Source organism: Rhodnius prolixus, unplaced genomic scaffold, assembly GCF_049639745.1.
Source record: "Rhodnius prolixus isolate KJV_2025 unplaced genomic scaffold, Rpr scaffold_5, whole genome shotgun sequence".
Taxonomy (NCBI): domain Eukaryota; kingdom Metazoa; phylum Arthropoda; class Insecta; order Hemiptera; family Reduviidae; genus Rhodnius; species Rhodnius prolixus.
In genome coordinates, this window is record NW_027411624.1 from 18656360 (window position 1) to 18674511 (window position 18152).

Genomic DNA, 18152 nt, shown 5'->3' on the forward strand with positions numbered 1-18152 from the left:
AAATCATCTTGTTAAGGATACTAAGGATATATTAGTAAATTATTAAACTTGTTTTAGAATTAAATTATAGCAGTGCCGGAGGTTCATTTAGTATACACACACTCACAATATTAAGAACATAACATTGGCAGTGTTCGAGGAACGTTCGTGCTTTTCTTGGTTCTGGATACAGATACTGATGTATGGTAGATTTTGATTGACATTTATAGAGAACATACAAAATAACATTTATCAAAATGCCTAAAAAAAATAAGGCCAAATTAACTCCAGAGGAGCGAAGTTTGAAGTTGGAAAGGCGCAAAGAACGAAGAGCACTTAGAAAGGCCGCAGGTTTTTTTTTTTAATTTTTATTTTGGTGTAAATTTTCGTAAAATGAAATATAAGATTAATATATATTTCGAAGGTTCTTTGTTACAATTAAAGGAGTGACTAAATAACAAATTAGAAAATGTACCGGTCTATTATCATTTCATTAGTGCAAAGAGAATAAGTAAAATATATACATATATTTTGGGTGTTAGGAGCTAAAACGTTAGTAACATCCTTAAGGGTTCTAGAGGAAAAAAAAAACCTGTTAAGTTCAAATTTTTAAGTCTTTTGATATCTAAATGCAAAGTGCACTACTTAAATAATAAAAATTCTGATGTCATAGCTGTGTTGTCTTCCCTTTCATTATTTCCACCTTTTTCATATTTTACTTATGATATACTTTTGAAATTTATATCTTATTTCATTTAATTGATCTTTTACAATTTTTGAAAATAAAGTTTCTTTTTTTTAGTCCATAAAAGTGTTTAATTGTGTGAGTTTCGTCCGTTTTACCGTTAATATTTTGTTTTTCCTATATACAGAAGCAGAAAAAATGAAGCAAGAAATTGGAGAATCCAGTAGCTTTGCCAAACGCCAAACTAATGAAGGCCTCTTTACCGAACAGGAATTATCACTTCCACGCCCTCCACCATACCTTACGGGAAAATTTATAGGTATGTTTTTCTTTCACCTACATGAGGAAGTATTTTGCTCTTGGCAATGTGATTAAAACTGTCCGGTAGGATAAGGGTTACATATTATATTAAATAACAAATTTAAGTTGATTTTATTTTAAACTTGTTTTTAATAAACTTGGAAAGGCTTGTTTTCATTTTTTTTTAGGTCTTTGGCACGCGAGTAGGAAGAGAATGATAAAGCAAAACAATAGAGAAGCAAAACAGCTTGAAAAGAAGAATAAAGTGATGGTACTTATACTGATGTTCATTACTATGTATTAAACAAACATAAATGTTCTTAAACAATTCGTAAACTTTTTGTATTCTCTTTCTACAAGCAAATCTATGTTTTGAGGTTATGGTTAATTTTAATATGTGAGTTTTTAGATATCCGCAGAATATTTTGATATAACTTGTTAGGATTGGCGTAAGAGCTAATTGTGTTTCACGCCACTTTTTTTTTCTTCTGCTGAGTTGCTTATGATGCATACACAAAAAATTTAAATGAAAATATTTACAGATGTAAACTTTATAGAGAAAATTTACCTTAACGTTTGTAAATTATTTTCGCAATGTTAGAAAGATCTAATTATTATTAAGAAAGATCTGCTATCTTATATTACTTTTTGGATATATCAATTTTAAATATTTTACTTTTTCTTACTCCTAGATGTAAATATTTTCGTGTAAATTAGAAAAACACGTTTTGAGGATTCCTATATTCAAAACCGTAGTTTGTGCTAAATGTTTTTTCAGTCACTCAGTGTGATCACTTAGTATGTACAGTAAAAACCGCAGTTGACTACAAATTTATATTCGTTTAAATACTCTATGGCAGACGTCAGAAAAAAAAGCGGATTTTTTAACAAAACCCCGAGCGAAATACCCAGATTTAGGTGGGATGGATTTATTGCAGAAAATGAAAAAACATTAGTATTCATTCCTGAATAATTTGGACTGGATTTTCTAAGAACTTATATTCATGCAGGAGATCAAATTTTAATTTGATAAAAAGTTGTTTTTGTTAATAATAGGTTACACTTCCTCTGGATTTGCCAATGGAAAAAGAGAAGCAAATTCAAACAATGCTACATAGCATTAGCACAGAAGCTCCACCTTCAGTAAAAAGGATCAGGTCTTTCTTTTATTTCTCTAAATAACTTATGATCTTACGGTCCTCGAAATATTTGTTTCTCTCGATAATGATATTATTATTTCAGGACGGGATCTTCAACATTAGAATCAGCTCGCGCTAAGTATCAACATGTTAGAGAAAGTGTATTTAAAGATGACTTTCTACAATTAATAACAGGAACCATCAGTGAGAAAATTAACAAGGGAACCCAGAAATGTTGTGTAAGTAGTAATTTTTTTTGCTCCTATTATTTTCTGTTTCCAGGAATAAGCGGCACACCACTTGGTGGTTCTCAGAAATAATCGGGCTGGGGACCTATCGGGTGGTTTATAAAAAGTGGATTTTAGATTATCATTTTATTCTTTATTCAAAACTTGTTCAATTCTAGGAATAAATTGTTAGCTCTTTAATTTAATGTTATGTTATTTTACTTCAGTTTTTATAAATAAATAAATATCTAGGTAGTTTGAGTTTATCTGTATTCAAGCAGATTAACCATCGTGGCTTATTACCACAATGTAATAAAATTATTTTGTTTTACCTGGTACTTAAATGTATAGATTAGTCCTCTATTTCTGCACCTTTGCTTTTTGCTTCCTTTCTGTTTTGAGAAACTCGTACCGTGCAAATCTCCATACTCTTCTTAAGTCATTCCTTAGAAAAGACTACCCCAGGATGAACTAGAGTATCGGGAATATCAATCGTTTCCCACTTTCTTTCCTTTTTGAGCATTTCTTCTCCATTAGGATATTAGGTGTTAGAGCTTCCCTGTTTCTCAAACTTTCCTAATTTCTTAATCTAAGAAAATTCTCCATATTCTCCATATTGATTAGGACCAAAAAGAGCAATAAACGAAAAGTACGTATTGGATTGTTTGATTTCGATTCCGTCTTTAAATTAATTTTTCCAGAATTTTGTATTTGCGTATTTCTTATCCTGGGCATTTATTTTGGGGTGTTTCTTTTGTTTAGAAGAGGTTGTTGTTGTTAAACTTAACTATTATTACACAAAATTTCGTTTATCAAAAAAAAAAAAGTGTCTACAAAAAGTTCACCCTTAGACGAATTGAATGTCCCCCCCTGGATTTCATTAACGTCTGCATTTCATTCAGCATCAAACACTTAAGCTATGTTATCCTTTTTTTTCTTTTTTTAGCGTCATTTGTGATTATATCATACATATGATAATATCATAGCATCAGTAAATATCGCAAGTGTTGTTTATTTAATAACAAAATGAGATTCAAAGCTAACAATTGAAAAAATCGGTCATTTGAAAGGTGTTTTCCTACCTCATAAAAAAATCAAACGATGCATTGAATTTTTGATAGAGATTAGCTCTTGACACCACGTTTTTTGCATTTGCGTATGTCTTTATCTGTTCTAAGCTCTAAACTACTTTTTTTTTATGGTTTTAGTTTTCATTTCTGTATTATTCAATTTATTGTTGGGCCCATTGTTTGTATCAATGCTTACACCATTTCGCAATAAAGATTAGCTTCAAGAGAAAAGAATCCAATTAAAATGCCTAAACATTCCCTAACAGCAAAACATTAAAAATTCAAAAAGTCTAAATGTTTACAATTCCTTTATTCTTATTTTTAAAATTGTATTCCAAAAAGAGTTTACTTTTAGTTGTTAAATAGTGAATATTTGAACAAAAAACTTAAATTGGAAGAAGAAGATAAAATAAATAGCCCTACATACAGGAGAATCCTAGAATTTAGAAAGAAATTGCCAGCATTTTCTAAAAAAGATGAAATACTTGAAACAGTAAAAGAGCACAACATTGTTCTGATCAGTGGAGAAACTGGTGCGTTATCTAATTCTTTTGTATTTATTGTAGATATATTATATTTACGTATGAATTTTTAATGCATTTATTTATTATTATATAGATAATATTGTTTTATACTACATTTACAGGATGTGGGAAGACTACACAAGTAGCCCAGTTTATATTAGAGCAAGAAATTAAGTCTAATAGAGGTTCAACCTGTCATATCATATGCACTCAGCCGAGAAGAATTTCAACAATATCAGTGGCTGAAAGAGTTTCAGAAGAAAGAGGAGAGAGATGTGGGCATTCAGTTGGATTTCAAATTAGACTAGAGAAGTGACCGACTTTATTTTTCTCTCTCTCTCTTTATTAAAATGACTAAAAAATCCTGCAGCAATGCTTAGTATATTCTTTTTTGTACAGAAATTTACCAAGAAGTACTGGATCTATATTATTTTGTACAACTGGTATATTATTACAGATAATGAATTCAGATCCATTTCTTACTGAAGTATCACATGTTATACTTGACGAAATACATGAAAGAGATACAATCTCTGACTTTGTTATAACAGTTCTTAAAGATATTTTACCATCAGTAAGTATTTGTATATTTATTATATTAAGTATATATATGAAGTATATTATTATATGAAGCATATAATGTATACAGGGTGAACCATTAAGTAATGTCCATAGGCCTACTGTGTGTAGTACATCTAAAGTGGGGTTCAATGGCGTATTGGCCAACTTCATATTTTCCACTGTTCTTGAGTGACGTCACTTTACTTTTTTTTTAAATCATTACTTTTTTCCAATAAAAATGTTATTAATCAGAAAGTTTAAGTCCGAATTCGATTCTGATGACACGGTTAGAAAGACAGATAAATTTTCTAAAAATTGACACCATTTCGAAGCATAAGTTATTCTCCAAACAGCCTTCTTTATAAGCATAACTTATAAAAGTGAAAATGCGAAGAGTTCAAACTAGATATTTGTACAGATGAACAGGAAACGCGACTTTGAAGTTTTAAACGAAATCTGTTGACAGAAAATGCTTTTTCACTGAATAGTTATTAATTATTTTAATATTTTTTAATTTTCTTGATAACGGCTTTCAACGATTTTTTCGAATTCTCATTGGGTGTTGGGTAGATCTATAATTTGAAATATTTTTTGAGAGAAATCTTTTTTTGAATTCCAAGTGAAAAAAAAGGTCTTTATAATAAATATTTAAGTACATTAATCATGTGTCTTTAAGAACTAATAAATTTAATTGAAATTAGAAAATAAAAGTATAACAAAAATAAAGAATCGGAAGCGTCAAGATGAACTTTGTTGTAGGAGTGCTGAATTGAATGGTGTTTTATTCTTTACGTTTATGAGTTAAGTGGACGCTGAGATAGATATACATGCTTATAAATTAGCGCGGATGGTTAAGGAAATCAATATGTGACATTCTTCCAATTCAATTCAGCGTTTATGGCTGTTAATGAGAATGACATAATTATTTTGGATAACGGCAATAATCATATAATTTTTTTTCTTTTGTTTTAACAGAGACCAGATTTAAAAGTAATATTAATGAGTGCTACTCTGAATGCCGAAGAATTTTCAAAATATTTTAATAATTGCCCTACTGTACATATTCCTGGATTTACCTTTCCAGTAAAAGAATACTATTTAGAAGATGTCTACTCTTTGTTAAAGTAAGTTTGTAACTTTCTTATTCATATATTCGAGTTCATTACGTTTAGTATCGTAGATTAAAAAAACATTTAAAATATTTCAGTTGTCCACTATTTCCACCGGCAAAAAGCGGTTCGGTCAGACGAGAAAGAAAAAACATGAAGCCAGAGGAATTAAAAAAAGAAGAGGCTGTCGATAAATATATTGAGTCAGTTGGCCATTTTTATTTAAAATACTTCAATCACAGTGGTAAAAGTTACCATTCTGTTTGAATAAAAGTTAGATTCGGCTAAAAATTTTATTCAGTATTTGTTTTCATTAAATTTTGATTATCGAGTGCAACCATTTAGTTTATTTTTGGTACATTCGCTGCACACTTGTAGATCCATACACTATTTTATACGTAAAATAAGGTTATAAATTGAAAAAAAAAAACTTTTTCACAAGATATACTAGTTGACAGTGAGATTTTTCGGATTAATAGGTTTCGTTGATTTCTTTGAATTTTGCTTAAATAAAAAGTGTTACTTAGATTTGAATTATTTTTGTAGTATACTTTATTTAAGGGTAGGGTACTTTAAGAGAAATGAACTCAAGCTTTCCTCCAAAATTTCAGTATATTTTCCATTCAAGGGAGTTCCACAAGGGTGCATTAACAAACCATCGCGATTAAAAAGCTGAGGATCAGCTGTTAGTTTCGTGGACAGTTTGTCCAGTCTTGGTTCGTCTGAACATTATATTTTAATGAGTGCCCTAAATTGACGTGTATTTACCTTCACATTAAGTGATTACTTTTTTCCTTAACATTCTGCTACTAAACAATATACGAGCATTACAACTGAAACTATCTGAGATAGCTTTATTTCTAATGGCAAAAAATTTTATTAGATAAATTGCGGTATTGTAAAGAGAGTCTCACCAGTTTTTAGTCTCAAACTAATATTCCAACATTCCAACGGATTTGAAATTTGTAAACTGCAGATGCATGGTGTTATGTGTAAACCTTATTACCGAATCAAGCTTCCACCGTATTATACAATATCAATAACGAAAATATAATGAAAATCCTATCATAATTGAAAATTTGTCACTATATTTGCAGATTTCTTGAAAAAAGTCGTAAATATTCAAAAAATGTGATCTCTAATTTACGACACCCTAACAGTAAAGTGTTAAATATAGAATTGATTCGAGATTTAATAAAACATATATGCAGTCACCATCCACACGGTGCTATATTAGTTTTCTTACCAGGTTGGGATAAAATTTCTGCATTGAACAAAAGTCTTAATGATTCAGGCTGTTTTCCTCCAAGTAAGAACACTTATTTAAAACTCATTTCGTATTAATATTATTTAATATTTAATGTGAGACTATAATGCTAATTTGAATTTCAGATCGTTACTTAATACTACCTCTTCATTCAATGATGCCAACTGTATCACAAAGAGACATTTTTAGTAGACCACCACCAGGTGTTTATCCAACATTCTAGAAAAATAATATTATAGTTTTCTTGAAATTCTAGTTAATTTTTTTTCTCGTTTATATTCTTAGGTGTAAGAAAAATAGTATTAGCTACAAATATTGCCGAAACTTCGATCACTATCGATGATATTGTTTATGTGATAGACAGTGGAAAAATAAAAATAAAAATGTTTGAACTCGAACATAATATTTCAACGTTAAGAGAGCATTGGGTTAGCCAAGCTAATGCAAAACAGAGACGAGGACGAGCTGGCAGGTAATAAATACAGCAAATTATACTTGATATTTGTGTTAACTTGCTATAAGCATTTAAAATAGGGTGCAATCAGAAAATGACAAGTTTTTTCTCCCTTTCTCGCTCCCACTCTCACTCTTTCCCTTAATCTTCAACCACTTTTTTGTGTTACTTATTATTACCGAAATCGTATTATTAGATACGTTTTGCTTAAACTTGGTTCACAAAAATTAATTTTTTTAAAAAAAAGTAGCACCCGATTATTCTTCTATAAAATTAGATTAAAAATTATCTTATTGTAATATTTGTATTCATTATAGACAAAATCCCTAATAACAAACACTTTAGAAGGAATTAGTTCCGTGGTTAGCGTACTAGATTACCTCTAGTACCCTTAGATTTTCTCTTAGGGTGCGTTCCACTAAGCGACCACAACGACCATGCTCACGACCGAGATTTAGCCCGTTCCACTTGCTTGCGAGCGTTGCGATCGAAAACCCAAGTGGAATGGACTGTGGGCGTTTTATCCGTTCATGTAAACATTACATATGGCGGCCTCGAAAATAAGTTAGAAGCTTGAAGAGGTTATTTTTTAATTTTAACCCCGTTTATAAGCAGTTATAATAAACTTTATTAATTATTGGTAAAGTTGACTTATATTAAAAGAATATTCGTATATAATTCAATTTTTTATATTACATTTTAGTGGAGTATTTATAAAATTTACGTTTAAATAAAATTAAAATGTCTTTTGTGGCAACAGTTGGATATTTATTAATAATGCTTTAGAAAGTTCTTTATCTAGTTCCGATGAAGAGTGGAATGCAATTTTACAAAATCGCAATGATAAAAAGCGAAAACTTAGGCCACGTAATTGATCTTTGTTCAGATGAAGAATTTAAAAGTTATTTCAGATAAATGATTTTGTGTTATTCAGTGATTTAGTATGTAAAGGGATAAGTAATTATTTATTTATTTATTGTAGACTTTCGAGAAACACATTCTCTTATTTACATGAAATAATACTTTCATTTACATGAGATAATTTTTTCGGTCGCCATATTTTGTTTCAAAAATTGCGCCATATTTCTGAACGCCCACTTCGACCCAGCTCTATAGATGGGGCGTTGTGGGCTTTGCGTGAGCGAAAATAGTGACGTCATTAGTGACGTTTTCGCCACGACCACAACAACCGCGGTCGCCAAGTGGAACGCCTGAAGGTATGTTTTGGTCGTTGTGGTCGCTTAGTGGAACACACCCTAACAGCTTACAGCATTCCAATGAGGGATAGTGATTTTTGTAACGAGAGAACACAGTCCGGGGGTCGGCTGCAGTAACAAAAAAAATAATCTCCAGTAGCCAATGACCTTAAATTATAAACAAAATAATCACCACCTAAAAACTGTATATAAATGTTTTTTATTAAAAGGCTATTATTCATAACAAAAAGTTATTATATTTTTTAAAAAACGAGGTTAAAAGATTTTGTTAAAAATGTTTTTTTTTTCTTTATTTTGGGAAGCGTCAAAAATGATCAATGCAATGATATTTTTTGGGCTTGCAGCAATGTTGTTAACCAAGCCTTTAACCTAAGTACAATTTTCCACATTCTCTCTTCTAGTTAGTTGAATCATTATACTCAATACGTTAAATTGGGTTTTACAAGCCATCTGCAGCGTAAGTTCACTATCCTTTTATCTGCAAGATTCTCGGGGGAATAAATGGATCTCTAATCTCTCCATGGACACTTTCGGCTATTTTCTCTTTTAATTGACTCTCCGAGCTTTTATTAACTGAAAACTCTTACTCCAGCGAGTAGATGAAGCACAGAAATAGTACGTATACGAGCGAGACGTGTAATCTGATCCATACAACAAAACTATAAATTCTGGCCAAGTTTCTATGAATTCTTTACTTACTGTCACTACCCACTTGCATAATTTTTTTCAGTTTTAACAGTGTCAGAGCGGTTTCTTCGAAGCGATCACAAAAACAGTTGTTAATATTAGTTTTTTAAGTTAAAAGTGATGTTATTAGCCCTTTCCACCTTTTTGTTCTTATCCTTAGGAAACAAACACTGTTTATATTTCACATTTCATTGGTGTTATGATTGAGGAATTTTCTAATTTTGAATTAATGTTTTACACAGAGTGCAAGAAGGTTTTTGTTTCCATTTATTTCCAAAAGGAAGAGAAGAAGTATTTGATAAATATCAACTCCCTGAAATGATGCGTATCAGATTGGATGAAGTTATTTTACAAGCAAAAATGTTACAAGTAGGCAAGATTAGTCCGTTTTTACAAAAAGTTATTGATCCTCCAAACCCAAAAGCCGTCGAAATTTCCCTCGAGGTATGATATAAATTCTTATTTTTTTGTTTTAATAACAAAAAGGATAATTTTTTTTTAACATAAAAAAAAGTAAGTTAATCTTTAATTTCAGTTATTAATAGCAATGAACGCGCTAGATGAAGATGAACAATTAACTCCTTTAGGATATCATTTAGCTAAACTTCCAGTTGATCCACAAGCTGGGAAAATGTTGTTATTGGCTGCCATGTTTAGTTGCTTGGATCCAATTGCTTCGATAGCATCTAGCATATCTTATAAAGACCCATTTGTTTGTCCTCTGGTAAGTTTAAAACAAATTTTTGCTCGTACACAAAAACAAAAATTCCTTTTTTTATTTAATAATCCAATCCTGTAAATCATTTCCATTTTCATTGCAATTAAATTATACATAAATTTCCTACCCTTCGCATTAATAAAAGGTACTTTAAAAGCGTTTTATTACTTTAGAGGAAGCCAAAAAACTTTCTCAAGAACATTATTTGAACCAGCTAACTTCCGGAATGTGGTGCCCCAAACAGTGCTTTACTTTTGTACTAGTTGAACAATTCAGACTTCGTTTAAGGGTGACTTTGACAATCATTAAAATTCATAATCTGTGTCTTTTTTTAAGGGTCATGAAAAATTTTTAGATAAAATAAAAAGAGATTTAGATTTTGGACGAAGAAGTGATCATTTATTAGTTGCGCAAATAATAACACAGTGGGAAATGGCCTGTCGTCAAGAAAGAGGAAAACGATTTGCGCAAGAAAATTATCTTTCCCACAGTATACTTGAACTTCTTAGGTTGGTAAAATATTCGTGGGAATGTAGTTGTAACGTTTATAGTAAATATAAATATAACAGAATATTAATTGAAATTTAATTGGATATACATTTTATTTTCTAATTTAATATTTTTTAAAATTAGGGATATGAAACAACAGTTTGCAGATCACCTGTTCAAGATGAACTTTATTGCCACTAACAATATAAAAAATGATTATGCAAATGTAAACTCAAATAATCTAGGTTTATTAAAGGCAATTATCTGTAGCGGCTTGTATCCTAACGTTGCTATTATCAGGTATTTAGTTTTCCTTCAATAACTATAACATAATTACTGTCCATGACACCTAATTTAGTGGTAGGACATAATACCCTTCGGATAAAAAGACATTACTATACTTTATTTTTTCAATTATCTGTTTTTTTATGTAATTAATTTTTAATAAAGAACTAAAGTTAAAAAGAATGAAAAAGTCAAAGTATCAATACATACTATGGAAGATGGTCGATTAGGAATCCATCCAAAATCAGTTAACGCCTGTGTGAACAATTTTGAAAGCAGGTAAGAATAGAAATTGCTTTTTAATATAAGGTATTCAGAGTTGCTTTTAATAATAATTATTTTTTAGTTTTTTAGTATATTATTTGAAATTAAAGAATCTGAGTATAAATCTACATGATAGTACATTGGTGTATCCGCTAGCACTTATTTTCTTCTGTCACAATTTAACTATGGAAGATGAAGGTGGTAGACTGAAGACCTTAGTTGTAAATAAAAGCATTAAATTTCAGTGTAAAGCTTCTACAGCCTATTTAATTCAGGTAAAGTAATTGTTATTGATTAGATAGTTTGATTTTCTTTTATATTTACGTGTATAATATTTCAGAATCTATTCACTTTGTCTTTATTTTTGAGCATGACCACCTATCGCCAGTACCTAATCTTCTTGATCTGTGACACCTAAATATGAATAAATATTTACAGTAGTCAACAGTTTCAATATTTCTGAGAAAAGAAGTTGGTGCTACACTGCGGAGCTTTCAGAATGTACTTGTGTTGTAAACTCCAACTTCTTTTGACCTTATCGCGCTTTTGGACTTCGAATTTTTCTCGTGTTGACTGCTAGGTACACTATTCTCCCAAACATTTTTTGCGTATTTCTATTGGACATGCGAGTTAGGTTAGTAGAATGTGATCCACTTAGCTAAAAAAAGCTGACAAAACAAATCGTTAATACGAGAAGATAATTATTACAGTTTAAAATAATAAAATATTCAGATTTTCAGCTTCCTTACAAAAGTTCTTTTGTCTCTGTATGAAGTTTTACTCTAATGATGCATTAACTTCACCTTTTTATGCAATATAAAAAATATACATATAGTTATTAAATATAGTTATTCATGTTGAGTTTCGAAAAAACTAAATTATTGTATAATCAGTTTTTCTCTTTTTCATAACATTCTCTGAAACTGTGCTCAGTTCACATTAGGTATTTCATTTCAATTTTTTTATATTAGAAATATACTTCCATTATTTTAGATCTCAAAGTTATTTAAAGCTAATACAATGAAAGTAGAGAACTCCAAATGGCCTTTAGCTAATCTCCAGTATCACCAAAAAATAAAATCAAAAATATTTACTTGGACAAAGACAAACAAATCGTTCTTCGTAAGGAGAAACAAATCTGTACTTCATCAAAAACTACAGATAAATATTGATATCAAATTTCAAAAGAATAATGACTATAAGACTATTATTTAAACGTGAGTTTATAAAAACTTGAAACCATTTTCTTTCATTCAGATCGGTTTTCAATTTTCAATCATTTTCAGAGATGGTTCATTAGATTTGACATCCACTCTCAAAGCCATTTACATTGTTTACCAGGGTATCATAATGATCACGAAAAATCCTAATTAGATAGTATATTGGTACTGTGTCAGAAGTATTCCAAGTTCTAACAATCAACACAAATATAATGAACCAATTGCTGAAGCTTTTCGAACGAAAATTCGAAACCTTTAGCTCCAAAGAGATCAAGCATGCCCTAACAGATCATTTATGTTCTCAATGGGGAATGGGTTGATGATTTTACCAACCATTTTAACAGTAATGCTTATAAAGTTATCAATCATGCATAATTAATATGTGGTTAACCCTTTATCAGCTTATTTAACTACTTTTATTTCATAGTCTATTTTTATAATTTGTTTGGTTATAGGAGCTTCGTGCGTGGTTAGATTGGTTGTTAGAATACAAGGTATCACATCCTGGTGTCACGGACTGGGAAAGTAATTCTGACGACTGTCTTATTCTTAGGTAATTTTCTCTTAAACAATTCAATTTCAATTTATATTTGAATTATCACAATGAACAAAAATCTAAGATAAAAAGGAAAATGAAAATTAAATTAAATGAGATTTTTTTAAGCTGTAATGGATAAATTATCCATTTGGCCTGACAGGGCATCATTTCATGGGCCGGCTTATTTCCTAATAATTATTGCTTAATTAGGCAAGGCACTGATTAAAATTGTATCATGCTATCTTTAAGAATATTATTACCAAAATCTTTTAGCAGATTAGATTGATCTTTTGAAGACAACATATTTTCTAGTCTATAAAGAAGTTTAGTCTTTTAGAGGTAAATTACACTCACCTGAGACGAACTCTGTTTTGATCGTATAAGTTTCCCATTGCTGTTGGTAGCAGGTGATTTCTCGGCAGGAATGCATTATTTTATACTATATTAATAGCTAAATACTATTATACAGTTTTTTTAATAAGGAGCTGGAAACCCCGTTGGGAGTTAATTTAATTGACAATCCCCTTTTCAGAACATAAAGTCCGATACGTACTGAATTACCTCCCAAAATTCTTGACTGTCGGAATTGACGAAGATACATAAGCGTTCGTGATGAAATTATGGTTGGGAAGAGTGAAAATTTTCTTCAAAACTTACTTTAATTTTTACTTAGACTTCTTTAATTCTTAAGTGTTAAAGCCAGGGAACTGAGATGTTTAAAGACAATCAAATTTGCTTGACTGAAGGCGTAATTACATTTTTAACGCTAATTAGCGAAGGAATGAACAAATTATTTTTTTAATTATAAAAATTGTTGCATTTGATTCAATTTGCTTAAAATTTAAAAATAAAATCTGGACTACCTTTTGGTCCGTCTTTGAGACCTCGAATATATTGAGACATTTGTAAATAGCAAATAGCAGCAATAACGGGAGAGGGTTAGGATGATCACTAAGCGTGTCATATGAAACTTTTTATAATTAATTTTAACTACTTAGAAAGTAAAGGAATGTTGAGGTATTAGTGAAGGTTCAAATAAGATTACATTAACAATTGTTCTTAAAGATTTTGACGTAATCAAGCAACAATAAAAATTAAATAGTTAATTAGTGCACTATATTTCCCAAGCGGAGACCCGGATTAAAACCCAGCCACCTGAACATAGAGTTTCTTTCCTTGAGCTTCCTGCAGCTCGTTGACCATTGAAACGAGAAAACACTGCCTGTAGGCCGGCATGTTCATGCTTGTTAAAAAATAATAATTGAAGTTTGCTAACTTCAATTTTTAGTTTGGTTGTTATTACTTTAATTCTAACTTAATTTTAAATGATAGTTAACCATTAGTTAAATTTTAATTTCTATTTTTAGGGCGATAATTGAACTAATCTCAACCGAACATCAAATGTATTATTCATATGAAGAAGATGATGATAGCGAATTATCCGATTCAGATGTCTAGTTTATTTTCTATACTGGGATTATTCATTTTTTTAACAATTTTAAGTGTTCCTTAAAAAAAAAACCTTTGAAAATTAGCTAAAATTGCTAAGTAAAACCTTATTTCTTTCAAGTAATTATAAGATATTTCTTGCAGTATCTTTATTTTTGTTTATATTTTTAATGTAAATTAATTTATTTAAATTAATAAACATTTATAAATTTGTTTTTTGTATTTAATATTTCAGACTCATAAATCTTTACTTGCTGTAAATTGCTTTTTGAATTGATTTTTCTTGAAAAATGGTAAATAAGTGAATGTCTATTTATGAAAATTACTGTTAATCTAGGACTTCGTTTAAAGAATTTTCTCCAAACTTTTCGCAACATTTAACCTTCCTTAATAGTACATAAGGGATAGGACAGTACATTACACAAAACTGGCACTTTATCTTCTTTGTTGTATGAAGAAAATATATTTCAAAATAAATATCTCAGAAAGCTGAACTTTAGGGGCCAGGCCAGAATGCAACCTAGTGATCAAAATATCCCTCATACGGAAAGACCCATTTCCTGAGTGGATTTTTGACTTTTTTAAAAAAATATTTCTTCATAAATGGCTCCTACGACTTTTTCAAACCATGTGAAGACGTTTTACTCAAACTTGTCTACAACTTTTGAAACATTTTCCGAGGCAAAATTCGATTAAGGGCCTTCTGGGAGAACGGAGTGGGTAGGTTATCCTTTAAAGGACCATTTTAATGTAAAGTACAGTCCAACGCATAATAAAGATATATGTGTATTGCCACACCTGGTAATCTAGAGTACTGAATGCATGGATTGATATTTTTTCCAGGACAATTCGATTAAATGGGCTCGGGATGAGTATGGTTGGTCATATATTTAATTGATGTAATTAGTTTGCGAATAATACTGAAGGATTGTAGATAATGTAATTCAACTGGAACTAAAACAATTTTCTATTAACCATACCAGTATGGGATATAAAAAAATATTACATGGAGAACAAAAGAAATTATTCTGAAACAACCTTTTAATAAGAGATTTTAAAATAACAATTTCAAGTTTGAATAACAAAACTAGCTAACCTTTTCTGTTTTTAACCATACATTTAAATAAGTTACTATTTTACACACTTTCAAAATGATGGATGATAACTACATGCGGGCACTTAAGGACTTGATCTAGAAAAACCGGCGGTTTCATCCATCGCTTCCGCATCTTTTCTAGAAACACGCGTGTACTTTCCACTGATAGGTAGAAAATGTTGTGAGCGATGATCTTGACGTAACCTCATTAAATCATGTACTTTTTTTTGTAATTTCCTACAATTGAAAATATTTAAATAGATGTGAATACTGTCAAAAGTTTACATTATTAAAATTAAAATATTACGAACAATATTTTCATCTTTTCATCCTCTTCGTACAGCTGATGCAGATATTTTTCATATTCTTGTTGTGGATTTGTAAATATATTTTTCGCCAACCATCTTGTTATCGGATGCTGAAACATTTTTTATTATTATTATTATGAATAGAAATATATATTATTTATACCTTTGGTGAAATAAGCGATCGAAATGTTTTGCTGTCTATTTTCGATTTTAATATTCAAATAACCAAATGACTTCTTTCTCTTTAGCAACAAAATCCACATAATGTGTTTAGAAATGGTCAGAAAGACTGACCAATGAAGAATAATGGGATTCCACTTTAAAAGCAAACTGTAACTGAATCAGGCGATTAATTCCAAATTTTTTCATATTCGCTTGTCTCAGCACCTTGTCGAATAAAATGTTTCAACTGGGCGAAACTATGAAGTATACTAAAATTTTCAAATACATACATTGTACGAACACACTTTGGTGCCGCTATCTGAAAACAGTGAATTTTCAAAGAAATACCAGCTAATGCTGAACCTGGTGGTACGTCAGCCTTTTAATTTGTTTCTTTCTGATATATGAGGCTCAATTAATCAAGATGTTTCATGTGCATGGATTTTACTGTCAGATTCCTACATAGGTCATAGATGTACGTACATTTCCAATAAGTTTGAAGAGGATTTTGTTGGAGGGGTGGAAGCCAAGTTTGTGTATTGTCAGATTTCTAGCATGAGTGCACTAATTTTTGTTTGGATTTGTGCTGGCAGTAGGAAAGAAGCTCTAAAATGATAGGCAGCCTGTTTCATTAATTTTTGAATAGTGATTTAATTAATTGTAATTTTAAGGTAGAAATATTATATAAAAGCGAAAGTATAACAGATCTTTCATGGAGAGCATACTGAGACCTCGATCCTATAGAAAAGGCAAGCTCAGAAGATGAGAGCTGTCGAAATGGAGTTACAAGTAGAATCCTAGAAAGGGGCTACTGTCGAAGATTGACTTGACATATAAACACGGAACTGTAAGGTCCTTGCAATGTGGCTTGTGTATAGCAGAAGTCTCATACGTGTGACATCATACTCTTCGTATTATGATGATAGATGGCCCATAAGACTTGAGATAGCGATACCCTTCAACACAAAACAAGAGGAGCCCAAGGTAGGCTTGGCGACGTTGTAGCCATGAAATCATGGTATGCTAGGGATTACAAAAAAATTAACTGCCAGAGGAGAGGGATGCTGAAGAAATTGATCCATGCCTTTGTCAAGTAAAGTCACTAAAGCTAAAATGAAAAGTCTAACAGAAAGAATTAAACATTTTTAAGTTCTGATGTCTTTTGTGTTATTTTCTAACTAATAAATCAGCACAAAATCTTTAGGTTAATTTGACATTTTATATTTTAATTACTTTAGCCTATACTCTGTAAAGCAAACTTCGTATATATAAATGATCCTTTTGGACTTCGTCAAGGAAATAATAATGGGATCTTTTTCAAAGTTAAAATTTTAACTTTGTTTTAACATTATAACGCGTTTTCAATGACACTTTACGCCTGGTTCGTCTTCATTCCTTTAAACAACTAAACAAACCTGGTAATATTCCCAATGTTTTGGCGTGTACCCTTCTGGAATCTCAGTTAACGTAGCGGGTCCAATAAAAACATTAGCGTAGAAAACGATTGCTCCTACTGGAATTAAACCGATAATTACATAAAAATGAAGAAGATCCTTAAATTTATGCCATTGCCATCTGGAAGAGGTTATATTCATGGTTCTATCACTCATCATTCGCTTCTGAATCCCTGAACAGAAAAAAGAAAAATCAAACTACTAAAAAAATATATAATAGAAGAGTAAATGGTTAACATAAAAACTACCATAATTTTGCACGGTACTTCTGCATGTTAAATTCCGAACAATTCCAGAAGCTAAACTGCTCCAAGTCGCCATTTTTCACCAAAATGACCCTAAAATTCAACACCATAAATTCTAGTCTTTGCCAGCTTAAATTTTACAATAACCTTCTCAAGCTGTAACCTCTTCTTGGCTGATTGTCAAGGTCATCTTATTATGAACATAGTTTCATAAACTTGATTGCGAACTTAATTCAACCATATTCAATTTTATGACATTACAATTTTGTATAATTTAATGTAAGCAAAATTAGAATTAATTTCCGTTGCAATTGAATTATTCTGTATCTTGGTTTATTTAATTTGTAATAATCACTGGAAATTTGAATTCAATTTTTTTTTTGTGATACAGATAAGTAAAATATCATAGGACAGGAACGCAGTGTAGAGTGTAGCATATGTATAATGTCGATTATTATGCTCGTTTTAGTGTAAGGAGCAGTAAATTGCAAACATCGAACATTTTCCTTATTTCCAATCCATAAATGTATTTTATTTTATCTATGCTGTAGATCTATAGAATCCATTTCAAAGCTGAACACCGAAAAATATTATGAACAAAAAGTCATAATTATGTATAATTCGTCCTGAGGTATCATCCTAAGTTGAACTTACCAAAGAAGTTACGATGTAGATCATGGATACTTGTAAAACATTAATAATTGT

At 30.5% G+C, this 18152-nt stretch overlaps 2 protein-coding genes across 2 annotated transcripts; one reads left to right on the forward strand and one right to left on the reverse strand.

The window, feature by feature from the left end:
* Positions 1–23: 23 nt before the first annotated feature.
* Rhau (ATP-dependent RNA helicase Rhau) lies at positions 24–14397 on the forward strand. Its single transcript, XM_074134931.1, has 21 exons — positions 24–330; positions 852–983; positions 1153–1235; positions 2021–2121; positions 2207–2342; positions 3756–3933; positions 4047–4236; positions 4324–4498; positions 5461–5609; positions 5693–5797; positions 6692–6903; positions 6987–7064; positions 7147–7333; positions 9462–9663; positions 9755–9943; positions 10274–10446; positions 10571–10726; positions 10877–10990; positions 11058–11250; positions 12651–12748; positions 14101–14397. Exons 1-21 carry the CDS (start codon positions 237–239, stop codon positions 14189–14191), a joined length of 3036 nt encoding a protein of 1011 aa, XP_073991032.1. The 5' UTR covers positions 24–236; the 3' UTR covers positions 14192–14397.
* An 808-nt stretch (positions 14398–15205) lies between these two features.
* On the reverse strand, positions 15206–17624 carry ND-SGDH (NADH dehydrogenase (ubiquinone) SGDH subunit). The gene is made up of 4 exons (XM_074134961.1): positions 17451–17624; positions 17164–17375; positions 15590–15696; positions 15206–15515 (listed from the first exon to the last, which is right to left on the reverse strand). Exons 1-4 carry the CDS (start codon positions 17521–17523, stop codon positions 15362–15364), a joined length of 546 nt encoding a protein of 181 aa, XP_073991062.1. The 5' UTR covers positions 17524–17624; the 3' UTR covers positions 15206–15361.
* Positions 17625–18152: the final 528 nt, after the last annotated feature.

Excerpts from the sequence above, each read along its gene's own strand:
- ND-SGDH (XM_074134961.1), bottom strand. The coding sequence starts at position 17,523 with ATGGCGACTTGGAGCAGTTTAGCTTCTGGAATTGTTCGGAATTTAACA. Across the intron at positions 17,376-17,450 it reads AAGTACCGTGCAAAATTATG|GGATTCAGAAGCGAATGATG; the intron begins GTAGTTTTTATG and ends TTTTCTGTTCAG. Across the intron at positions 15,697-17,163 it reads AACATTGGGAATATTACCAG|CATCCGATAACAAGATGGTT; the intron begins GTTTGTTTAGTT and ends AAAATGTTTCAG.
- Rhau (XM_074134931.1), top strand. The coding sequence starts at position 237 with ATGCCTAAAAAAAATAAGGCCAAATTAACTCCAGAGGAGCGAAGTTTG. Across the intron at positions 1,236-2,020 it reads AAAAGAAGAATAAAGTGATG|GTTACACTTCCTCTGGATTT; the intron begins GTACTTATACTG and ends TGTTAATAATAG. Across the intron at positions 2,122-2,206 it reads CCTTCAGTAAAAAGGATCAG|GACGGGATCTTCAACATTAG; the intron begins GTCTTTCTTTTA and ends TTATTATTTCAG.